Below are 23,841 nucleotides of genomic sequence, written 5' to 3' on the forward strand. Positions count from 1 at the left end.
TCACCTACTACTCAAGAGGACTGGTATTTCACAGGCTGAGGGGAAAACTGAGCAACAAACCTCACCACAGCTCTCCGACAACAAGAGACTGGGTGGGGATGAGAAGCCGGCAAAAGCAAAGCCATTCCCCAGGTGAGGGTGAAGAGCTCCGGCTCTACTCCTCCGTCCCTCTGCCCCTGTCAGCCCCAGGACCACAAGTAAGCTGCTCCATCCCTGCGGGAGGCCGTTTCTTCAGAGGTAAAGCAGGGCAACTGGGCGGACACGCTGGGAAGTCCTGTGTGAGGGCTTGTGCCAGGGCAGACCATGAGGGGCTCAGCCCACAGCCTGGGGAAGGGCAGGCCCTCGATCCAGGGGAGCGCCAGGGCAGCCAGGGAGGGAGAGGCCCCTCTCGGCCACTGCCTCGCCCCACAGCACACCCCCCAGCACAACCACCATCCACCCACAGAGCTGTTTTCAATTCCATTAAGGGCAACCTGCTCGACCGGGGGGGGGGGGGGGGGGGGGGGGTGTGTGTGTGTGTGTGTGTGTGTGTGTGTGTGTGTGTGCGTGTGTGTTTAAGCACAGCAAGAAAAATAAAATAAAAATAAGAAAAGCACAGCAAGGATGGTGGGGGGAGGGGAGGGAATGGGGAGTTGGTTAATGGGTTCAGAGTTTTGGTTTTGCAAGATGAAGAGAATTCTGGAGATTGGTTGCGAAAAAGCGTGACTGTTTGACGCTACCCGAGCACCCACCTAACAAATGGTTAAGACGGTAAATTTTGTTACACGTATTTTACACAATTAAAAATTTTTATGAAAGGAAATAGCAGTGACAGTACTGTTCAAGGGCATGGTCTCACTGATTTCTATCTTATGGTCCTAACAAGCCCATAAGGGCAGCACCGTTACCATCTCAAACCTTAGGCGTGGGAAAGCAGAGGTCCAGGGAGGGGAAGTGGTTTTACCAACATCACATGGCTGCTGAGCTGAAGGGCCGGGCTCACCTCCACACGGGGGGACTCCAGAAACCCTCCTCTCAGCCCTGAGCCACACTGAGAAAGAGCATTCCAGAAATACTCGGGGTTCGAGGACACAATGGCAGGAACGCCAGATGTGGAATCCCAAGACCTCCCCTCAATTTCCACTTGTGCCCCGGCTAGCTGGGAGAAGCGTGAGCTATGCCTCTGTCTTCCCACATACAGATTCGGAGGAAGGACACCTAGGCTAACGACGTTACCAGGCTGCCGAAGGATCAAGGACAGCACAACACTCCGCAACCCATAAAGCTTCATTCCCCAGGAAACTGGCCTGCCTGACTCCGCTCTCTGCGTCTGCACTGGAAGCTTGGGGAGAAGGTGTCCCAAATGAATATCCCTTTGATGCCAACACAGAGGCTTGGCGTGGGGGGTGGGGGTTGTCTCTTTTCATCATGCAGACTTTTTTCTGATATCAGCAATGCACATCTACCATGGAAACTACAGAAAGAAAAGAATGAGAAAGCAAATCACTATCACCCTTCATGCCACCAGCTCTGTATCTCTGAGAAATTTCCAAAGCACCAGCGTGGCTGGAGCAAAACAAGGACAGGCCTGAATGGCAGGAGATCAGGGGGGAATGGGGGAACCATAAAAGTGGGTCCACGGCCCTTCAGGGGAAAAAGGCGACATGATAAGGGTGAGAAGAAAAACCTGAGGCAAAAATCAGACCCTCAAGGACAAGGACAGCTCAGTTTTTTTTTTGTTTTTTTTTTTTTTAAAGAGGCGGTTTAACACCAATGTCTGTCACAAAGGTTGACAAATACACCCTCTGGGTGAGATCCAGCCTGAAGTCTGTTGTGCCGTAAACACCGCACATTTTAGGAGGAAGAGGGAAGAAAGTCGGAGAGGACAAGGAGACCGACCAACCCCAGGCCCTAAAATATCTGCTTCTGGGCCTTTAGCTCTGGCCTGAGATACAGCAGGAAGTGAGCGCGCACCTCCGGTCAGCTAAAAGCAGGAGGTTCTGCGCACATGTTGGAAGAAACCCAAACAGCAAGGAGGGGCGCACAGGTACAAGGTGAGGAGAACATGGCACCATGTGCCTCCTATGGTGACATGCACAGCGGGTGCTCACCGCCCAGATGGGAGACGGGATGCGGACAAGAGAGAGGTAACAGAGAAAGGAGAACCCAAGCTTGGCCGCAAACCTCTTGGGTGGGCAAATCAGGCGTTTCTCCCCGTGCTCCCACCCCCCGGTCAGTGGAAATTCCCCAACGTAACTTAGCCTTCCTAATTTGCTGTGTGACCCAGAGCAAGCGACTTGCGCTGTTTATTTCCCTCATTTGCCGAACAAAGATGGTAACACCACCTACCACCTAAGATAAGATGGAATAAGCGGCCAGTTCTTCGAACAGTGCCTGACACAGAGCAAGCACCACTTCAGTGTTTGCATTTTCTTTTTTTTTTTTTAATCACTCTCTCTACCCAACATTTTGTCGAATGATCCAGCTCAAAGATGCAGAATTAAGGGTTCACTCCATCGACTTTCCTTGCGAGTTGGAGATCGTACAGTCCGCGACGATGCCCTGCTAACCACCCCCTCTCTCGGGGGTTCTGCCACACAGCCCCCCACAAAGGTGGGGCCACCCGAGGAAGAGGTAGAAAGGTGGTCTTACCAACAGAGTCCTCAGAGAGGCAGGCAGGACCAGGTCACATGGGGCACCGCGGTTCTCGAACAAATTCAACATGGCTTGGTGCTTTTCCCGCCCAGTGTTTCCCTACAGAGTCGTCACAGTTAGTTCCAAGAAGCAGGCGGACCCCCATAAAAGGCGTGAACATCCCATGTGGCCGTCCTCGGGGCCTGAATCAGAGGAGGTTCTGATTTCTCAGGCCCCGTCAGCCCAGGGGCCGCCCTGTGGCCCAAGATCAAGACTTGCTGCCCCCTCCCCGTTCAGCTCTCTGTCACGGCGACAAGCCTTTCCTCACAGCCGTCAGACTACTACAGCGTGCCCTGCAGAAAATGCTGAGTGGAAAGAAAGAGGAAGGGGAGGGGAAATAAAAAATTCTCCTTCGTGCGATTCATATATGGGCAGGAGCTACAAACAATTCAAGGCGCTAAAATTAATTCGCTCCCTTGCCGATGAGGAAAGGGTAAGCATAGAGGCAGACTGTAATAGAAACGCACTTAATGTGTACAGCACATATTTATTCCTTTTTAGAAAATTTGCAAAAGCTGCTACCTCCCCCCTCCGGCTCCCATAAAATCTGACCATCCTACTTAGCTTCTATTCTTATCCCCCGCTCATTTGCGTAATTTTAACACTGCAGAATATAGCTAGCCTAAGAATATTTTTTTATAATTACACCCATCACAGGACCTGTCAGTATCTAATGAAGGATAATTTCAGCTATTATAAGAAGCTTAAAAGATCATTTTCATGAATAATTCGTAATATGAATCATTAAATTCAAACAATGTCAGAAAATTTAAAAAAAAAAGGGGGGGAAAGAAAAATATTTTAGGTGTCTAAAAGTAACCAGCCCTCTAAAGGCAGAATCATTTCTGTCATGCACAGAAACAACACAACACGTGGGGCAGATCTTCATCTGAGAGGAGGAAAACAGGGAAATTGGCTGATGTCACTTCCCACTTTTAATTTTTCACCAGGCCCCCCAAGCCTAAGGATAAATTCCATACCTCTCGACGAGTCAAACAAGTGCTCCTGACTCTGACCCCCATTTATCTCTTATCTCTTCCTGCCTCCAGGAGAAAACACCTGACCGAAATGACATAGACCTACCCTGCAAGCGGAACCAAGGGGCAGAGAGAGACACACTCCCGGTCAACTCTGTGTGTATCTGGATCCAGCCAGACCTGCACCGTAGACCTATTTTGACTTGATAATATACTTCCTTACTGGCTTCGGTTGGTTTCTATTGTCTGCCAAAGCGGGGGTGGAATTTTCTATTACTACAATAAGGCTGGAAACCTTTGCAGACCCTGAGACAAGAGCAAAATCACAGTGCTCACGGGGATCCGGGTCAAAACTCAGGGTACTCAACGGGGGACACACGGGGAGTTAAGGCGCGGGTGGGGATATTTGTGTGTGTGAATGCTGGGGTCAGACAGTGGTCAGGATCCTTGCAAGAGGGACTGGGCAAGACCCAGGGAAGGACAGTTGCCTGTGACATGGCCTGGCTAACAGGAACCGACAATGCATTACAGGAAAGCCCCGAAGTCATTCTCCTCAGGGCACCATGGAGACCAAAGGACGATTCCCACTTCCATAGGAAACTGGTCTGTGCTCTCCTTAACTAAGGATAAAGACATCATGAGCTAAAACACAGGAAAGGTTAAGTGTTGCTCTAGGAACGTACTGCTTCAGTTCCTTAATAGATGAACGTGTGCACTCACACGCATCCTTCTTATGAGCCATAGTCGAAAAGGACTGAAAAACCTCTTCTGTTATTGGTTTTAAACTGAAAGGCAACTGGCCGGCTTAGAACTCAGGCTTACGCCTAGTGACTGGACCTCTGTAAATCCTTCCTATCAACATGGAGCCCCCTGGACGTAAGGACATGTACACGGGGTTGCCACTGGTGGTAGCAAAAGCCTGGAAATGGGGGCACCTGGGTGGCTCCATGGGTTAAAGCCTCTGCCTTCAGCTCAGGTCATGATCCCAGGGTCCTGGGATTGAGCTCCGCATCGGGCTCTCTGTTCGGTGGGAAGCCTGCTTCCTCCTCTCTCTCCGCCTGCCTCTCTGCCTACTTGTGATCTCTGTCTGTCAAATAAATAAAATCTTTAAAAAAACAAACACACACACACACACACACACACAAACCTGGAAATGACCTAAATTCCATCTGAAGGAAAATGGGCTTTAAAATTCTATCACAGCTGGGGAGCCCAGGGGCACGGTCGGTTGAATGTCGGACTCATAGATTTGGCTCAGGTCGTGATCTCGGGGTCCTGGGATGGAGCCCTACATCGGCTCCTCGCTCAGGAGACAGTCCATCTAAGACTCCTCCTCCCTCTCCTCTATCGCACCCCACCCTGCTTCACGTGCTCCCTCTCTCTCCCTCCCTCTCTCTTAAATCTTTGAAAAAATAAACATAAAAAAAATAGACTTTCATCTGGACTCTAACCAGAAGTTATTAAGAAGACAGATTTAGGGGAAATAATACATTATATGTTAATAAAAATAATTAAAAAAAAAAAAGATTTAGATCTGCATCAGCGGACCTAGAGCAAGATTCTCAACTGTTACATGATACAAGATTACCTAAGAATGGCCAAGCAGATCAAGGGTCAGCAAACCTTTTCTTTAAAGTATTTTCAGTTTTCCAGGCCTTATTGTTCTCAATAGATAGAACAGTATTACTCACCATGCTGTTCTATCAAGAAATCACACAGAAAATACATAAAAACTAGGTGTGGCTGTGTCGCAGTAAAACTTTATTTACACCAACAGATGGCATGCCCATGGACCAGAGTGTGCCAATTTCCAACAGAGACTGTAATCGCATTGTTGTTGGTGGGAAGGGATACACCTCTGTCAGGATCCGTGTAAGTGGACATACGTCAATTAATTCTGGTTGTTTAAAATGGGTAGCGCTGCGTGACATTAACTCCATACATCTCTGTATTGCTGGCCTGGTTACAGAAAGTATGTATTATTCAATTTTAGGATTCCAACAAAATATTCGATTATTAAAAAACAAGGTATGAAGTACAAGGTATGTCATGATTGATTTCACTAAAATCAATTCTCTAACACATTTAACCATTTGTTATTACTGCAAGAGAAGAGACTCTTAAACATGTTATTCATGTTTAATTGGATGCCAAGTGTCCTACAAAGAACTCTCCAGCTACAAACCACGCCCCTACCCCCAAAAAAAGAAAGAAAAAGGTGGGAAGAGTAACACCAAGTCATGGGAAACCGAGCGGATTAATTTGCTTCTCCCCTCCCAACGAGAGACGGAAGAGTATCAGAAGACTAGCTTCAGAGTCCAGCCCGTGCAACCACTCGCTGTACCAGGTGGTCACTGTCTACATCTTACATATAGAGTGACCGAGTGGATACGGTCCCAAAAGTTGACACCAGCTGAGCATTAAGTCAGGACTCACACCTGGGTCTCAACCCTACTTTAACCCCATTTACACGGCACTGACCAGTAGCTGATCAACAGGCCATCTGTCCAGGGCTCGGTCCCATCTTGCACACCACAAGGCCACCCAAGGTTCGCAGCGTAAATAAGCAGGGACACAAAGAAATCAGTACGCTACTGCCTAACCACCAAGCGAAGGAGGACTCCTAGGGTGACAGTTCAAAAGCGTTCAGCAGAAATCTTCCGTCACATTTTTTATTTCTCCCATTTCTCCACTGGCACTGCCCCCATTATGGCCGCAGCTGGCAAAGCCGGCACCTCCAGTTCCCTCGTGCCCAAGCACAGTGGCTGCTAGTCCAGAAGCGGGGCAGAAATGGCTTGTGTCCCTAACAGTCGTTCTTTCTTCCTCAGCAAGAAGAACACCAATGCTCTGTGCTGGGTGCCCAGCCATTGGGATGGAAAACCGAAACTACTTCCCAGTATCTCCTGCGGCTCGGTGTGGCCCCATGAACGTGTCGCAGGAAAGTGCAGAAGAAAATATTTGTGAACCTGAAGACTTCATAACAGAGACTACCCAAAATGAAACACAAGGACAGAAAAGTAAAGGCCAAGTCACATTGCTGGCAAATGTCACACTGCTGGCGAAGGGCAAAGCTAGGACTTCCCGGGCCAAACCCATGGTCTCACTCTCACGTTCTAATAGTTTCCAGGAGAGGCTGCCTTCATGAACGCTGTCCCACTCTACTCTGGAGAAGAATGAGAAAGGAGGAAAGACAGCAAGCAGCCAGCCTGCACCCCGAGAGCCAGCCCGTTCCCGGGCACTCGCACGCACGTGACTGGTCGCTGACGGACACCTGCTGTAACTCACGGCGGTACTGTACCACCGCCTGGCTTTCCTATTAAATTACTTATCATGTGTGGTTTTTTTAATGCCATCAGTTTGTCTCTTAGCCCATGCGGCCCGTGTGTCAAGCGGGGTCAGAGATCACTGGGCTCTTCAGGTGGGGGAGGGTTTCTCCCCACGGAGGGTCACACAGCACCCATCTACAAGGAAAGGTTCCAGATTCTTGGTGACACCTGACGGTTTGTGATTTTTCTGCTCCCTTTCTGCTTAGCTTTTCTTCTTACCTTCTCTACAATGAATACACTTTCTTTTTTAACAAGAAAACAAACTGCTGCTCAACCATAAAGTTGCTGAAGAACAATTTTTAGGCAAGCTACCAGGTCAGCAGACTGCTCTTGGCCCATGGGTATACGTTTGCTTATTATCGATTCCAAAGGCTTCATTTTACTCCTCAGGAGGAAGCCAAGAGCACAGAAGCAAGGCCTCCAACTGTGCAGGCACCGTTCCCGGCTGCCCAGCGGCGGGACCCCCGCACTCGGCTAATGGCAGGATAATGAGACAAACCAGATGTGCGCGAAGGCACAAGTAACTAAAGAGAGCGCGGAGCTCGGCCTAATAGGCTTCACCTGGGGGAAGGAGGGTGCGTTTTGGAGAGACTGGGTCCCAGGAAAGGGGAGCTTGTGAGTGAGACAGAAATGGAAGCGTAATGGGGAGAGCGGCGCGGTGAGAAGTCTCAGGTAGAGACCGTGCGCAAAACGCCTCCGGGTTACTCTGGTCGAGGGCGCCCAGGAAGCCCGGCGCGTGGCTCCATGTCCGGACCCCGGCCTGTTGTGCCTCCTGGCTTGGCTGGCCGGGAGAAATCTGGGCGCTCCCTCTCCTGCAGCCGCCCAGTCACCCCAGGCTGTGGCTCCAGGGGGTACACACTGTGTGTCAATCACTTCTGTGTCGGGACACACGCCCGTCCCAGCATCTCGCCGCCACGCACTGTGAGCCAAGCCCCGGGCCGTGCTGCTACCAGGAACAGCAAATACGTCCACGGACCCGGCGGGCACGCTCTGACGTCTCAAAGTTCCGGTTTCCTGCCCCCGTGGAGGGGGCCCGTAACAGTACCGGCGTCACAGGAGAGTTGCTGGCCACGTTAGAGCAGGGCCTGCCACCGGCCACCCCATCCACACGCGCTATTATCCTCCAGGGCTCGGCCACCTGCATTCCTTCCCTCGCCCAACAGCCAGCTGCGCCCCACCCCCCAGGGGCCACAGCAGCGTCAAAACCCAGTGCGTCCCTACTCTGGAGAAGCACACATCCCGATACACGTGTTTACTGAGTAGCTCATGAAAGAAAGGGAGAAATAAAAATTCTAAAATACAAAATGGGCAGCAACACTGCAGAGCTGGACGGAATGACGGGGGCAGAGGTGCCTGGGAATGGGGGTGTGCTAGGCGGCAGGGAGGGGCGAGACGGAGTCAACAGAAGGCACACAGGTGAGAAGGCATTCCACAGAGGAGGTAGGGGGAGGGAGTGTATTTCTAAGGAAACGCAGAGTGAAACTGAGGCTGTAAACCAGTGAAATCGCCCCAGACGGAGAGATCAGCTTTAACTCTTCGCGCGATGTCTGTTTTTCTATTCGGTCTGAGAAAAACACATTTCGACGAGTCACTCTCATCTGAGGTACAAGGCATCATTACCCCCTCGAGCAAAGCACAGGGACCGGATGCCTGATGAAAGCTATTATTAGAAACTTACAACAACAGCTTTCAGAACCGCAGTGGCATTTAACACGACAAGCCCCCTGTCAGCATCCTGGAAGGAGAGAGAACAGACACCAAACAAGACACTGACTGACAAACTGCACGACAACAATCGCAACACCGAGGCCGCTCTGAAAAGGGACAGCGACAATGATAAAGAGACGTCTGGTCTGGGCAGGGGGAGCGGAGGCCCCAGGAGTGCTTCTGCTCTGTTTCTGGGCCTTTGTTTCCCACCAAACAATAAAAAAGAAATGAACAAAACTCACGAATCGATCCCTAGCATTTCCAGGCAATTGCTCTCGCAATGACTTAGGAGGGGAAAGTATCCGGCAGAAGATGAAATCCAGTCGAGCAAATAAAACATTATCCTTGATGGCAGTCCCCAGAGACACACAGCCACCTCTAGTAACCGGGACCAGATCTCCTGGCAGTGACGACCCCTGTACCTTTGATGAAGCTTTCCTCAATACTGACAGGACTGAGGGCTGCTTTGGGGGGTGGGAGGAGCTCTGGTACCCTCTCACCCCCAACCCCGGCCAACTTCTCCCAGAGTTTCCATCAGCCTCACCTTCCCCAAAGTCACCTGGGGCAGGGACTGCCTACCCAATATCCATGATCCATCCTTTATGTGCCAGTTAAGCCGTCAAGATTCCCAGCCTTCCTTGCAATTAGGGGAGGCCCAAGAGCTGTATGTAGAAGTTATGGGGGGGAGGGGTTTCCTGAGAAGCTCTTTAAAGCAAGATTATCCTGCAAGCTTTAAATCCTTATAGACTTCAGCTGTGAAATGCCCGCTCTGCCCTTCCCCACTTCCTGCTTCTACCTACCTGAAATACAGGTGTAATGGCTGGAACACCAGCCACCACCTGGGTTCCATGAGGCAATCAAGAAGATAAAACACTGTGTCCTGAAGATGGCGGAGCACAGAGGAAAAGCAGCCTGCATCCCTGCATTCCTGATGATCATAAAAGCATCACACTAGCCCTAGATGAGACTCTGTTTCCAGACTTGTGTTAACTAGGAGAAAAAAAATCTTGTGGAAGTCACTGTTTGGGTTTGATTTGGTTTTAATGCAGCCAAACCTAGTCCACCTGATACATGAGCCCAAACGAACATAAAAATTCAATGAAAACAGAGAGCATGCTGTGCAAATTCAGGGTCAAGACAATGTCTGCCAACCCCTATACCCAATAAAACCACCAAACCTCTCCTCAACAAAAATTCCAGAGGTGCTCCATCTCCCACGTCACTCTAGCTGCACAGCCATTGGGGTTTTTGACCCCCAACATCAGTATCCATCCTTATCTCAGGGCTGTTGCCCCCTCCCATTCTCAGTCCAGTACGTTGGGAGACACTGCTCCAACCTCACCCCCTTTCAGGAGGGGGCACGTGAGGAGCCTGGCTTGTCTCAACCAAGTTCTAACCCACCCCTGAAATCCTCAGGATTAGCTTAAGCGAGGCAGGCCACCCAAACTGGGCCACCAGCGGTCATCTGGAAACATGCAGAGGTTATCAGTAAGAATATTCTAAACGACATTTATAAATTAACTCTTTTTATTGATCTGAAATCAATCTGGAAAAGTGTCAGTTTCATCTGGGTGGTGAGCACACTAGGTGTTGGGTACGTTATTTCCCAGACTTTCCCAGTAAGTTGTCATTTAAAAAAAAAAAAAAAAAATCTTGAGTTCAGGCCACTGTCCCAGGAATGGTTCCTTGGGTCCTGCCATACTGAGCACTGCCCTGGGGATGGACCCTGAGCTACCAGTTCAGTTATTTATTTAAAGGTCGGAAAACCAGCTGTTCAGACAAATTTTGTTTTACCAACACCATAAAGCTTTCAAGGACATTTACTCCATGATTATCACAATTATTCACCCACTTTGAGAAATTTATGTACAGGTGTTCTGCTAATGTGCCTTGACCTTCTTCAGCTTGGAAGCCCTTCAGAATGCATCTCCAATCCAAAATGACGTCAACAGTTGCCTGGCACTTGACGTATGTGATCCCTTTGAAACTTCAAAGGCTTTGCATCAAGCCAACAGTATCATTTCTGCTCCTCAAATGAACACACTTAAACTCTGAGATAAAAACTTATTCCCAGGGATGTCTGGGTGGCTCAGTCGGTTAAGCGTCTGCCTTCAGCTTGCGTCATGATCCCAGGGTCCTGGATCGAGTCCCGCATCGGGCTCCTTGCTCAGTGGGGAGCCTGTTTCTCCCTCTGCCTGCAGCTCCCCCTGCTTGTGCTGACAAAATCTTAAAACAAAACAAAAAAACCCACCACAATTATTCCAAGAATTTGGAACTAGTCAAAAGCACAGAGGTTCAAGCCAGATCCCACCAGCTGGAAAACCGAAGTCTGCCTTCCCCTCAGTGCTCCAGGGTGGCCTCCCTCCACGAGCCTCCTCTCCTTTCACTGTGGGAGGAGGAGCCTTCACGGAGGAAGAAAAGAAATGCTCCTGGCACGTGTGGTCTCCACTGCTACTAAGTGGTTTCTCCCCGAGTCTGAGGGTCAGTTCCGAGGCCCCCCTGCTCTGAGCCGGCTCCCTCTGTGGCTAACAGCACACCATCGGGTTTCAGTCTTCCAGGGAGAAGAGGTAAGGGGAGCAGAGCTTTCCCTGGGTAAAGTGAAGGGGTAGATGCTGCCCCCCCCACCCCGGCTGCCCCACACAGGCAGGCAGCACCTGGCCGGCCGCTGCACACCATCACTTTTGGGGCCCAAGATGTTGCAAGAGACCTTAGCACGGATGACAGCACTGGGAGAACAGAGCTGGCGGGCTGGCGGGAAAAGCACGCTCTCAGCCTAGACCTGGCTAGAACCTTGGCCTGGCCTCTTCCTAGGCAGAGGACTGGCATATTCATCCCACATGTCCATGTGCCCGGGCCACGGCACCCAGGGACTTGGCCAAACCCTAGTGTGAATGCCACTATGAAGGTATTCATTTTTTTTTTCTTTTAGAGGAGAATAACATTTTTTTTTTAAGATTTTATTTATTTTATTTTACAGACAGAGATTACAAGTAGGCAGAGAGGCAGGCAGAGAGAGAGAGGAGGAAGCAGGCTCCCTGCTGAACAGAGAGTCTGATGCGGGGCTCGATCCCAGGACCCCGGGATCATGACCTGAGCCGAAGGCAGAGGCTTTAACCCACTGAGCCACCCAGATGCCCCAGAGGAGAATAACATTTTAACAGTAGGCTTTGAGTGAAGCAATTTCCTCTCCATAATGTGGGTGCGCCTCATTCGATGGAAGGGGAGCAGGCCTTAGGCTGTAGACCTTAAGAGTAAAGACTGAGCTCCCCAGGACTCCTGCCTCCAGATGGTCCCAGACTTAGGACTGCACTACCAACTCCTACCCGGGTCTCCAGCCTGCCGTCTACCCTGCGAGTTCCCAGACTCTACAACAGCAGGAGCCAATTCCTTAAATCTGTCCCATCTCGACAGAGGTGTAGGCAGGCCCGTGGACTCAGGTGTGTATACACAGACGCACATCTCTACATATGTTTGTTTGTACATACACGTGTGGTTGCAGAGTATGTGTGCATGCCGGCGTTTCTCTGGGGCACCCTAATACAGTGGCCTTGCCCACATCCATCTCTCAGAGCCCTGGTTTCTCCACATGTATCCAGCGGGGATGACAAGAGCACCAATCCTGCAGAGAGGTGCTGTAGCTAAGAACCTGGCACAGGATCTAGCACCTTCCAGGTACCCAATGGACGGGACCTTTTCTTTCACTGTCAACCAAAGATTTCTCCAGGTGATTCCTAGAGAACCATTTGCAATGATCTGTTTGTCTACCTTCTCACTGTCTCCCCCACTAAGTGGTCAGCTCAGGGCTAGAGCTCGTATCTCTCATTCACTCAAGTTCTCCCAGAACTGTGCCTGGCACATGGGCAGTGTTCAACTCCTATCTGTTGAGTGAATCCAAGGGCATCCTTTCTTACCATCAACAAGCCAAGATGTGCGGGGGACACCAGAAACATCTTTCAACAATGGGTAGGTACAACATGGTCTCTTCATCCCAATTAATGACTGACAATGGAATCAGTATTTCCTATGGAATCAGTATTTCCTACAGACACTTCTTTGCCACATTTTTGGACCCTCTTTTTAAGATTTTATTCATTTGACAGAGGGCATGAGCAAGGGGAGGGGCAGAGAGAGAGTGGAGGAAGCAGGCTCCCTACTGAGCAGAGAGCCCGATGCAGGGCTCGATCCCAGGACCCTGAGATCATGACCTGAGCTGAAGGCAGAGGCTTAACCCACTGAGCCACCCAGGCGCCCTTGGATAGTCTTTCTACCACAGACCTTGACAAGGTACCAAGCATTCCTTCCCAGACTCTAAAGGTTGTAAGTCCCAAAATAAGCCCATAGAGTATGAGATCTCTTTCTAAGGAACCACACAACTGGCTTTGCAGACAGATACCACTTGAGTCAAATATGCACCCAGCATGAGTGGCACGAGCATCTGCTCCCCTGAGCAGGTGGCTGCTGGCTCCTCTGGCTCCTCTGCCACCAGCCAGAGACGACAGTCCCCAGACCCCTCTGCATGTGGGTGGGACCAGCTACGGGCTACAGGCAGAGTGGTGTAAGTCCCTCCTGGGAAAAAGGGAGAACAACAATTCTTCTCTTTCTCTTTAAGGAAAATCACTTCCCCCAACTTTTCTTCTTTCTCAGATAACGCTGTTCCCGTCTATACCAACTCGCCTATTCCTCTGAAATCACTCCTAGGACTACTTGGACGGAGTCTGGCAACAAGTTTCCTCACACATCTACCATGCACCTGGTCAACACACACAAAAACAAAACTAAGTCTACAAGGACCACCCAGATGCTCTGTGCGGTCAGACGGGCCACATACCCAAAAGACAGGATGACAGGCCCCCAAGAGTGAGCCATCCAATGCCAGACCTCAGTTGTTGCTTATTAAGTGCCACAGGAGTGTGGCAAACTCAAGGATCAGTGGAATTAAATTTCTCTGGTGACAGGAGTGGCTCTCACAATAAACGCAGCATCTGGCCTGACCAGGTGGAAGGGAAAGGGCACTCCCAGAAGAGGGAGACTGGCTGGGCGAAGAGCCGGCACCAGGACGTGGTTAGGATGGGGACGCATGGCCAGACGACACCGAAGCGTCACGAGCAGCGCCCAGAGGGAGGGCACGCTGGGCACGAAGAGAAAGAGCCAAGATTGCAGGGGAAGGGAAAGACTAGAGAAAAAAAGGAGATGTGCCTGACGCCCACTGTGGATTCTTGAGGGGAGTCAGGGGTGAGTACAGTCCGAGTACCATGATAACAGTGGCAAGAACCTTCTATCGCACCCCTCCCCCCCTCCACCCACCATCTTCTTAATTGGTGGAACCTCTGTGAAGACCAGTTCTGCGGCCAAACCTGGATCGGAGATGAAAGACAGAGCCTCAGTTGATCTGAGACATCTCCCGTTGGCCAGGAATCAGACGGCTGGCACATCTGTAGCACCCTGGCGGATCCTGAAGTTCATTAACTTGAAAGCAGTGTCCTCCAGGGCAGTGGTTCCTAGTGGCTGAGCACAGGAGTTTTTACAACTCCCCAGGGGATTCAGTGTAAAGCCCAGATGGAGAAACCACTGCTGTGCTCTAAGTGGGGGAAAGATGGTGGAGACATTTACAAGGAAACGGGTGGGTCAGAAAAGCACACTGTTCGGCTGGTTTGCTGAGATGATTAAACCCAGAGCTTCAGGCAGCCCCTTGCCAGCATGAGAATGCCTGCCTGAGAGGGGGCACCCGGTGGAGCACAGGGGCTGGGGCACAGCAGTTCACAGGAGCCCAGCGTGCGTACTCTTCTGCGTACTCTTCCCAACGCGGGCCTCAGTGACACAGTGCTGGCAGCCGGGAGTCAGCCACAGTGGGGGCATTTACACCACGAGCGTCAGCAAGCACCCTAAATCACGCCCTTCTCCCTAGAGGGCTGGTGCTTCAACACACACCCGTACACACTGCCAACACTGGGGAGAGAAAAAAACAGACTTGAGAAATGGGGGTGCGGGGGAACCTCCTGCTTTTGCTGGAACCCCTGGATCAAGACATCTCTGAAGACAGGCACTGCGACATGTTGTTTAGGCCAGATAAAACTGGATTTTACGACTCTTGCAGTCAAGAATTCTGAATGACGAAACCATAGGGAAGGTGAAGCCATATGCGAACCGTAGTTATGAGAAAACCAAACTATGAGTGATGAGAAGAACCCGATTCGAGGTGCAAGCGTAAGGAGGGTTACATGGGGTCGGGCACATGGCTGGCGTGGCGTTGGAATGAAGACCTTCCACTTGCCCCCAGCCACGCTCTCCAGAGCTGCCACGGGTCTTCCCTCATGTACATGCCGTGAGGCCAGGTCCTCTAACAGCTCCTCTGACACTTGTCGTCATTCGCGTCATGAACATTCGTGGCGCACACACCACGGGTCAAGGACTGCTCAAGGCACTCTAAATACAGATGAGCAGGGCGATGAGCAGGCCAGGTCCCCACTCTTGTGGTTTGTACAGGGCAGTGTGGGGGCACAGACAGCAAACATCGCAGGCGATGAGCCATCAAGACACTCTGAGGTACGGATAAGCTTTGTGAGGAAGACGAAGTAACAGAATAAAAAAGGAGCAGAAAAGAAAAAGAAAGAGAAAAAGAAAAAGAAACAGTGTGACACAAGGTGGTCAGAGGACGTGATTGCTGAGCAGAGACCTGCCCGACAGGCTGGCATCAGCCGTCTAGACACTGGGAAAGAGCATTGCAGCAGAGGGACAACTCACTGCAGGGGCGCTGAGGTCGGAACTAGTCTGGTGCATCCGAGGAAGAGCCTGACAGCCAGGGTGGCACCGTGGGGTAGGGGGGAGGATTGGGGCTGGAGGAGGTGGGGTTGGAGCACAACAAGAGCCAGACCACAGCCAGCACTGGAAGCCATCATCAGAAGGTTTGCAGTGGGATTTTAAGGCAGAGTGATGGGATCTGATGTATGTTTCCATGAAGTTCCCTGTTTATCCTCCTCCAATGAGACAGGAGCACATGCACAGTCGTAAGCCAGTTTTCCCTGCAACCCAAGAAGCCTGCCTCAGACCAAGACAGCTTTGCCTCCCTCACCAGGGGCAGGAATTCGAGGCCACCCAAGTGGCCACCAAGTTACACCCCACATGCCCAAGGCACATGCAGGCTCTAGGAATCCCCTTCGCCTGTGGCCGTCCATCTCCATAGAATCAGAGGGTCTCAACTGTCCTGCCCTACATTCTGGGAGCCCCGGGAAACAGAGACCCGTGAGAACAGGAAGCACACAGTGTTGAACAGGGGATCAGTGAGTGGGCCACTGGCTTTTTGTTTTCAAACTTCTTCTGTTTCTTAGAGTCAGCTTTTTTAAATTGCTCCCAAGCTTCCCTCATCTGTCAAGTTCCTCCCACTATACCTCCTGCCTTGCCGCTGATGAGTCTGATGGCCACAAGCAACAGGCCATTTTCTTCTCCCTCTGTCCCTGAACCCACGATAGATTACTTAAATGGAGCCCCTGACAAGGGAATGCCACCTTCGATCCATCACTAGGGGGTAAGATACAAGGGCCAAGGCAGAGGAGGACAGCAAGTGGAAGGTAACGAGGGGGAGAGTGGGAGCAAGAGCCTCACCACACAGCGGACACTGCATCATCTGGAAAGACTGACTCCAACAAAGAAGAGCCCCTCACGAGGACAGGATGGACTCCGTAGCCAGGAAAGAACTACCAGTTTGCCATGAGCACAGGAGCTACAGAAACCCAATGCAAGCTTGCAAACAGGCAGGGGAGATCGGCGGAATTAGCGCTCTTAGTGACAGAAAGCTCAGGGCTAGACCGTCAGGTCCAGCACGGCTGCATTCAGGCACTCCAACAGCTCAGCTCCTGTCTGCCACCCGGCTCGGCTCCTCCCTCTATGCGTCGGCCTCACTCGGACACAAGAGAACGACAGCAGTCCCAGCCTTCCTGGCCCTACAGGAAAGACGTGTGCCGCTGGCAGGACCAGCTCTCTAACTGTTCCGAAAGCCAGCTCCAATTCCCGGGGAAATGCTCTTCAGGAGAGGCCAAGAGAAGCCAGCACCAAGCAAGGTTCTGCTGAGCCTGTGCTGGGCAGCAGGCACGCTAAGAACTCCTCCTGTGGGACACAGAAACCGGCCTCCACAGCTATACACACAACCAGTGACCACACAGAAAGACGAACACCAAGGGTCCACCAGACAGCGAGGCCCCAACCATAGAGCCTGGAGGCGTCACCTCCCGAGTCCGGAGCAGACGGTGATGGCAGACACCCACGCTGGGCCAGACAAGCACACCGTGCATGTATATGCACGAGGGACAGTGGGCTCTCCTGTCCCGCATGTGCAGCCACTCAAAGGCCACAGATCTCCCCTGAGGTCCTGTTTTGTCCACCCAGGACCTGTGACTAAAAACCCTAACTTCAAAACCTCAAGCGCCTACACAGGGGAGAAAGGCGTTCACAACAATGGTCCCCATGCCCATCAGGGGTGAAATTAATGTCTCAGTTCAACTACGATCTGTGTTCATTTCTCACGGCTGCTCTAACAACCACGAGCTTGGTGGCTTAGAATATCACAAATTTATTCTTAGAGCTCAGGAGGCCAGGAGTCTTGAGGATCTGACAGGCTATAGTCAGCAGGGCTGCGCTCCTTCCAGAGGCTTGAGAGGAGAACCCAGTTCCTGGTCTTTCTACTTTCTGGAAGATGCCCGCACTCCTTGGCTTGGGGCCATGCCTCGCTCCACACTCTAGTGCCACATCTCTCCCTCCCCGGCCCTCCCCCTCTTGTAAGGACCCTCGTGATTACATTGGGGCCCACCTGGGTGGAGAAGGATCATCTCCCCTTACCAAAATCCTTAACTCCCCCACATTCGTAAAGTCTCTCCTGCCACTTAAGGAAGCATGTCCCCAGGTCCCGGGTACCAGGACATGAATGTCGCTGGGGGGACCATCCTTCTGTCCCCCACAGCATCTTCTAGATCCCAGACTCAGACATGGACATGTCCTCTCAACTACCTCCCTTAATTAATATTTATCCTTGCAAGAGCCTGTGAAGCACATATGGTTTTCCTCCTCACTTTCGGACCATACAGAAGGGCTGAGAGAGGCAGAGCTAGCGACCAGTAGCACCAGTGGTCAGTACGTACTGAGTGCCCCGTGTTGGACAGGATGCTAAGAGCTTCACGTGTATAACCTACCTCTACCTTCCCCAAAATCCCGTGAGTAAGTCACGACTGCAATTCCCTTTTTACAGAGGAAGAAATGGAGTCACAGAAAGGTCAAGTGGCCCCTAAATCAGTCGTGCAAGGGGAGTCCTTGGTGTCCTTCCACGGAAGTCATTCATGCGCCCACATCCAGTGTAAGCTGCTCCCTGGGTTGCAGGGAAAACTGGCTTACGTGTTATCACACGGCGTGCTGGGTCTCCCCGATGTTGTGGCCGTGACCCTCTTGTTCATGGGCCACGTGCAGGAGGAAGTGGCCCCTTGGACAAAGAGCTAAAGAGCAGAAATGCTGGAGCGCAAAAGAACTCAGGAAACACCCAGGAAGAGCCGCGCTGCGAGCTCAACTGTCAGGCCAGTTCACTGAGGACACAGCGGCCCACATGCCATCACACTGAGGCCAGAGAGGGAGCAGACAGCACACGCCGGGATAAAAGAGATCCAAACATGTACCCACAGGGTAAGGACTCCCATAATGCTCATACTCCAAAAGGTATTTTATAATGTTGAGGTTTTTCAAACACAAGGCCAACAGTGCTTCTTTTTTCCTAGGTTTAAAATCCTTACTGTGACGAACCCTAGTTCTGAGAAGGCAGAGTATGGATTTCTCAGGAGGCAGTGGGGTGCCATCCACGGATCACGGCATTAGAGTCACGTATCTAGAAGTGCAACTGTGGGACCCATCCTAGATCCACGAAACCACTGGTGGCAAGAGCAGCGTTCTTCCTACCTGAGAACAGTCATAGTTAGTGTGTTGCCCAGGTGATGGCCTCAGCAGACTCTAATTTAAGAACTCTGTAAGGCAAAGAACCAGGGATTCGGAGGAAAATGACCCGAGTTCACTTCTACCCTATATACACGTATGAGTCCCTTAAGCTCTCCTAAGCCTCCAATAATGAACTTTCTAAAATACAGAAAAATCAAAAAATTAAAATACAGGAAAAATACCTACTCTTCACAGGTGACAAAGCCCCAAGGAAAGAGATGAGAAGCAGCCCGGGAAGGGTAAAGGGGACACAAATACTGCTCATTCAAGACACATCACGGACGGAATGAGCGCCTACAAAAGTGAGGTATTGGGGAAACAAAGATGGGGAGTGAAAGTCAAAAGACCAACACCCACAGAACACACGTGACACGGATTCAGTACCATAACAGCAACAGCTGTTTGAAAAAGGGACGAGGAAGACGTGATTAATTCTGCAATGATAACCCCTAGACCAGTAACAGTTATAGACCAATTATGAACGAAGCAAGGCATGTAATAAAAAAGTGATAATAATCACCAACACGTTGAAGCCAATCAAACAGAGACCATAATCAACACAAAAGCTTTAAACAAAATTCAAGCCTCTCTGTTATTAGTATGCAACCCACATCCAGATTCCAATGCTGTCTCCTTCTATTCCACAGAAACATATCTACCACTTACTGAACGCCCATGACAGGCCAGGTGCCACACTGCAAACTTCACGTTCATTGTCTTGGTCAATCCACGCCACTACCATTGATGGGAGGTTTCCACTTCCAAATACCAAATAACTCCAACACCTCAAATTACCCTGGGTGCGCCTGGATTCAGAGGCAGGTCTGGCGGACTCCCAAGACCTGTAAGCCTGGAGGGTCCATCCCTCTGTTACAGTGTCTACACCCCCAAGAGTTCATTTGTGTTTAAGTCAATCTCTTAATGGCAAATTGGCTGAAGGCTGTAAGACATTTCAGGCAAAGGGAAATACCCTTTCTTGCAGCTAAACCGAGAACGTTTTAGTTGATTACACTGTAGTCAAAATGCGGAGAGAGGAAGCATATGTTATCGCCTCCTTTAGTGCAATCTTGGTCAAGTGATCATTTTTCTATCTACTTGTATTTCTGACTAAGAGTATCAACAGCTAAAATGTATTCAGTACTTACCGATACTAGGCATCATGCTAAGATGTCTAGATGGATTACTTTGCGAGGTAGGGACTGTCAACTAAGCCCATTTTACTGATGAGGAAACTAAGGTACAGAGAGACGAAGGGGCTTACCCAGAACTGGGGCTGGAGCCAGGTCAGCCCAACTCCACAGCCCTGGTTCTCCACCACTTTGGGGTTCTGTTGCTTTCACCCCTGGTCTGATGGGACTTAACCATGCCGCAAGGTTCTCTCCCTGGCAAGTACCTCAAGACCCAAGATATAGAACTTCCTGTGTATGCAAATTAACACAACCCTTGCTAGTGACCCAGCAAGTAAGTCTTACGACATTAGTGCTGCACGCAGCAAGAACACACAACAGGATGTTCCGTCTAATTTGTTTTCCAGAATCGTGACCAGCACGGCTTCTCAACCTCATCTGCATGAGTACTCATCCCACGCTGCGTGTCTGGCTCCTGTGCACCAGGCATGCGGGCTAATAAGAATTAAAAAGCTCGGCCCCCTCCGCACCCTGGCTCGGTCTCCCCCTCACCTTCAGCTGCTTGACCTTCTCTTTTCAGCATCTGGACAGCTCCTACGTATTTCTTCAGTTGGACTTTGAGCACCTCGTTTTCTCTGCAGGTACAAGAACGTTAAAAAAAAATACATGTTTAAAAACTGGCAATTTAGACTGAAGCGGGGGGGCAATCTTTGTAAAGAAAAACACACGGGGCTCACCTTATTAGTACATTTTTTGTTTTAGAGATCCTCACTGGAGAAGACTACACTTGCAAAGGTACGTTTGCAGAATGCCTGCAAAAACCGCTCATCCATAACGAAGTGCTGACTGGTTCCAGTTCCCAGCAAGTCAGGATGCGGACACAGGTTGTGCTCTGATTATCTGAATCTGTCAAGCTGCTAGGTGCCTATTCGGTGGTACGCACTTGGCAATATTCTCTCCGTTTACGGAAAAACACACTAAGAACCACCTATTCAGCCTGGGGAATACTCATTTTTTTATTAATGGCCACAGGCACTGAACGTTTGGTATTTGCCAGACATCATGTGGCAACACCTACTTTACAGATGAGGAAACAGAGTTATAAAGAGAAGCAGCAGCTTCGTCCACACCCCCTTCCACACAAGACTTTATACAAGGCCCCATCAAAGCCCTGCTCTACCCAATTCACTCCCCAGGTACACAGGGTGAGGAAAAAAACACAAGGATCAGAAGGAGAAAACAACCAGTTACTGAGGACCACACAGCTGAGACTGCCTTCCTGACTTCACTGCATCAAGCAGCATTCGTTCATTCTTCATTCGTTGGGAAACGGTTTAAATGCCTGTCGTGTGTTAGGCACAATGACCCAATTAGCATTCTCAGTTTTGAAGAGGAATTGGGGCACAGCTAAGGTCTGTGACTAAGGTCACATGGCCAAGGTCAAGGTCATAAGAAAGGCACAATGCCAAGACACCAACCCAGGCTGCTCTGTCCTCAAGACCACAAAGAGCTTTGCTCAGTTTCCTTTGGGATTCAAACTTGGTTTCTCATCAGTGTCCCCAGGGAGAGTTGCCTCTTCCACATTTTCTGATTCTACTACTCCCACCCGAAGGTCTTGAGTCTGAGTGCCTTTAAATAGGAAAGAACACTTCCTCAGTATGAAAACAGCTTTAAGACTGGGTTTCTTTTATAACCATAAAAATTTAAATGCTCATTGCAAAAGAGTCCGAGGACATTTAAGCAGGAATGTACAAGTCAGCTGAAAGCCCAACACCTTGAAATCCATCCCAGCGACATTTTCATAGCGATCCTATCATACCTCTCTCCAGGCATGTGCGCACACATGTGAAGTAAATCTGTTTTCCCTGGATGAAACATTTTTCACACTCCTTTCATTTTTTTGTTTGAAGTCTTCTCTTGCTTTGTTCACTGATCCACTAACCATCCCCCCTTTCTCATGGTAACCAATGCTGAAAACCCAGTATATATGTTTCAAGCCTTCCTCCACACTCATGTCGTCACTACTAACCCAAAACACTCAAATATCAGTTACTTTGTAAAACCGAGTATTATACATTTTTCTGCAGCTGGGCTGTCCCCTTGAACAACTCACCACACAGGCAGTTTCTAACTCCATCTAGTTATGGATGCGTACGCCACTCCTGGGTACGGCTGTGCACCACACACTTACTCAGGGTATGAACTTCTGACTGCCCATCGTCAGTACTGTTTTCCACGCATCTGACAACACCTCAGCCCTGTTTGCCCTTTTGCTTTTCTGCACTTTTGGCAGAAAAGACCATCATCAGCTGCAGACTCTCCCAAGGACTTAGGAGTCACCTGAGAATGCTACGTTCATCTCGGAAGCCCTAGAGAATGAGCCACGGAGGAGCCCCTTTATCACCCCCTCCCTCCTCCTAGACAGCCTCTCACGGACATTTGTAAAGCTGTCTGCAACTCCCTCCATCTGTGATGTGAATAGCAAACGTCTGAAGCCAAGCAACTAACAAGTCCTGGAAAGACTGGGGGGAAGGAAATGCTCCCCGATACACGTGGCTCGTACAGCTTGTTTTCTTGGATTCCTTCAGCAGAGTCTTGTCACTCATCCCAACCTACTCTTCATCTCTACGTGTGAATTCAAGTCACATAGGGCCTGCAAATGAGGGAAAGCAATTTCTCCGCATTTCTATATGGCCTCATTTAACAAGGGTTCCCAGCAGCTCATCTCCCACGCATCGGAACACAGGCTCACTAAGGCAGACTGACAGGTGAGCCGTGCCGACGTCTGCTACCGGGCTCTGATTTGCTCACAGCACACGGGTCAGCCCTCGGCTGCCCTGGTGCTCCATGCTTCTGCAGCTGCCATGGACAGGTTTCCAGCGGCTAATTTCCTTCTGGTTTGGATTTTTCAATAATGTCTTAGAGATTCTATCTCAAAATGAGATGTAACAGATTAAAAGGTTTTTAATATAAACTGATCTCTATCAAGATGAGAAACTGCAGAGCACATCAAACCACTGGATACGCACCTCTGGGAACCATGAATTCACCCCAGACAATTTCGTACCCATGAACTTGCCTGTCTTTTGGGGGCACTTAACACTTTCCGGTCACTGGAACGCTTTATGAAAGAAACTCAAACACCTAATTGAGGTCCTTTACATTCAATTTTTTTTTTTTTAAATGATCAGAGATTCACATGAAGTTGCAAGGATATAGCAAGAGTTTCTCCGCCCTTGGCCCAGGCTCTCCGATGGTTGCAGCCTACCTTACTATGCGGCAGCAGCGAAACCCGAAGTCTGATATGGGTCAAAGTGTGTGTGTGAGAGAGAGAGAGAGAGAGAGAGAAAGAGAGAGAGAGAGAGAGAGAGAGAGACAGAGAGAGACAGAGAGAGAGACAGAGAGAGACAGTGTGTGTGTGTGTGTGTGTAGTCCCGTCCAGCCCACTATTTTCACTGAGGCTCCTAAGCATCCTCTCCCACACGGTGTCTCTTAAGATGGAATGCGGAAGGCTGTGGCCACTGCCGTCACACAGCCTAGGCCATGGAGAAGAGCCAACCAGGACTAAGAGTGAGTAGCGGGCAGGAGGCTATGAAAATCAGGGAGCTCCTGCCCCAACAAAAAAAAATTTTTTAACTTAACACATTACTGGGTCTCCTGGCTGGCTCAGTCAGAAAAGCATGGGACTCTTGATCTCAGGGTCATGAGTTCAAGCCCCACGATGGGTGGAGAGATTGCTAACAAAAATAAACTTAAAAAGCACATTACCAGGCCAACAAAATACTTCCCAGCCTCTGGACAACTGATTTGCAAACAGCTGACAGGATGTTAATCTGCAGCTAGGAGAGCCAAAGAGAGCTCCTCATTCTTGTTACACAGGTCTATTATGATGACCAAATCTAAAAATGCCTTTTCAATTGACACCTCATGAGACGACAGAATGCATTAGTTAACTAAATGAATCCTGACTGTAGAGAGGCTCGAGGCCCTCTGAGCAGGTGAAAAATACAGGCAGGATGGTGCAGCCTCCCTCATTCCCCTCCCCGACCAAGGTCCTTCACGCCT

The 23,841-nt window shown here is 50.1% G+C and overlaps 1 protein-coding gene across 3 annotated transcripts in view; it reads right to left on the reverse strand.

Moving 5' to 3' along the window:
* LOC111156281 (sorting nexin 29) overlaps positions 1 to 23,841 on the reverse strand; it is a 475,698-nt gene that overhangs the window by 267,697 nt on the left and 184,160 nt on the right. For all 3 annotated transcript variants that reach the window (XM_022517058.1, XM_022517057.1, XM_022517059.1), the window contains one exon: positions 20,329 to 20,411. In XM_022517058.1, coding sequence (XP_022372766.1) covers positions 20,329 to 20,411 — 83 coding nt within the window. The remainder of the gene's footprint in view (positions 1 to 20,328; positions 20,412 to 23,841) is intronic.

This window comes from Enhydra lutris, unplaced genomic scaffold (genome assembly GCF_002288905.1).
Source record: "Enhydra lutris kenyoni isolate GAN:26980312 unplaced genomic scaffold, ASM228890v2 scaffoldscaffold45, whole genome shotgun sequence".
In the NCBI taxonomy this organism is placed as follows: Eukaryota; Metazoa; Chordata; class Mammalia; order Carnivora; family Mustelidae; genus Enhydra; species Enhydra lutris.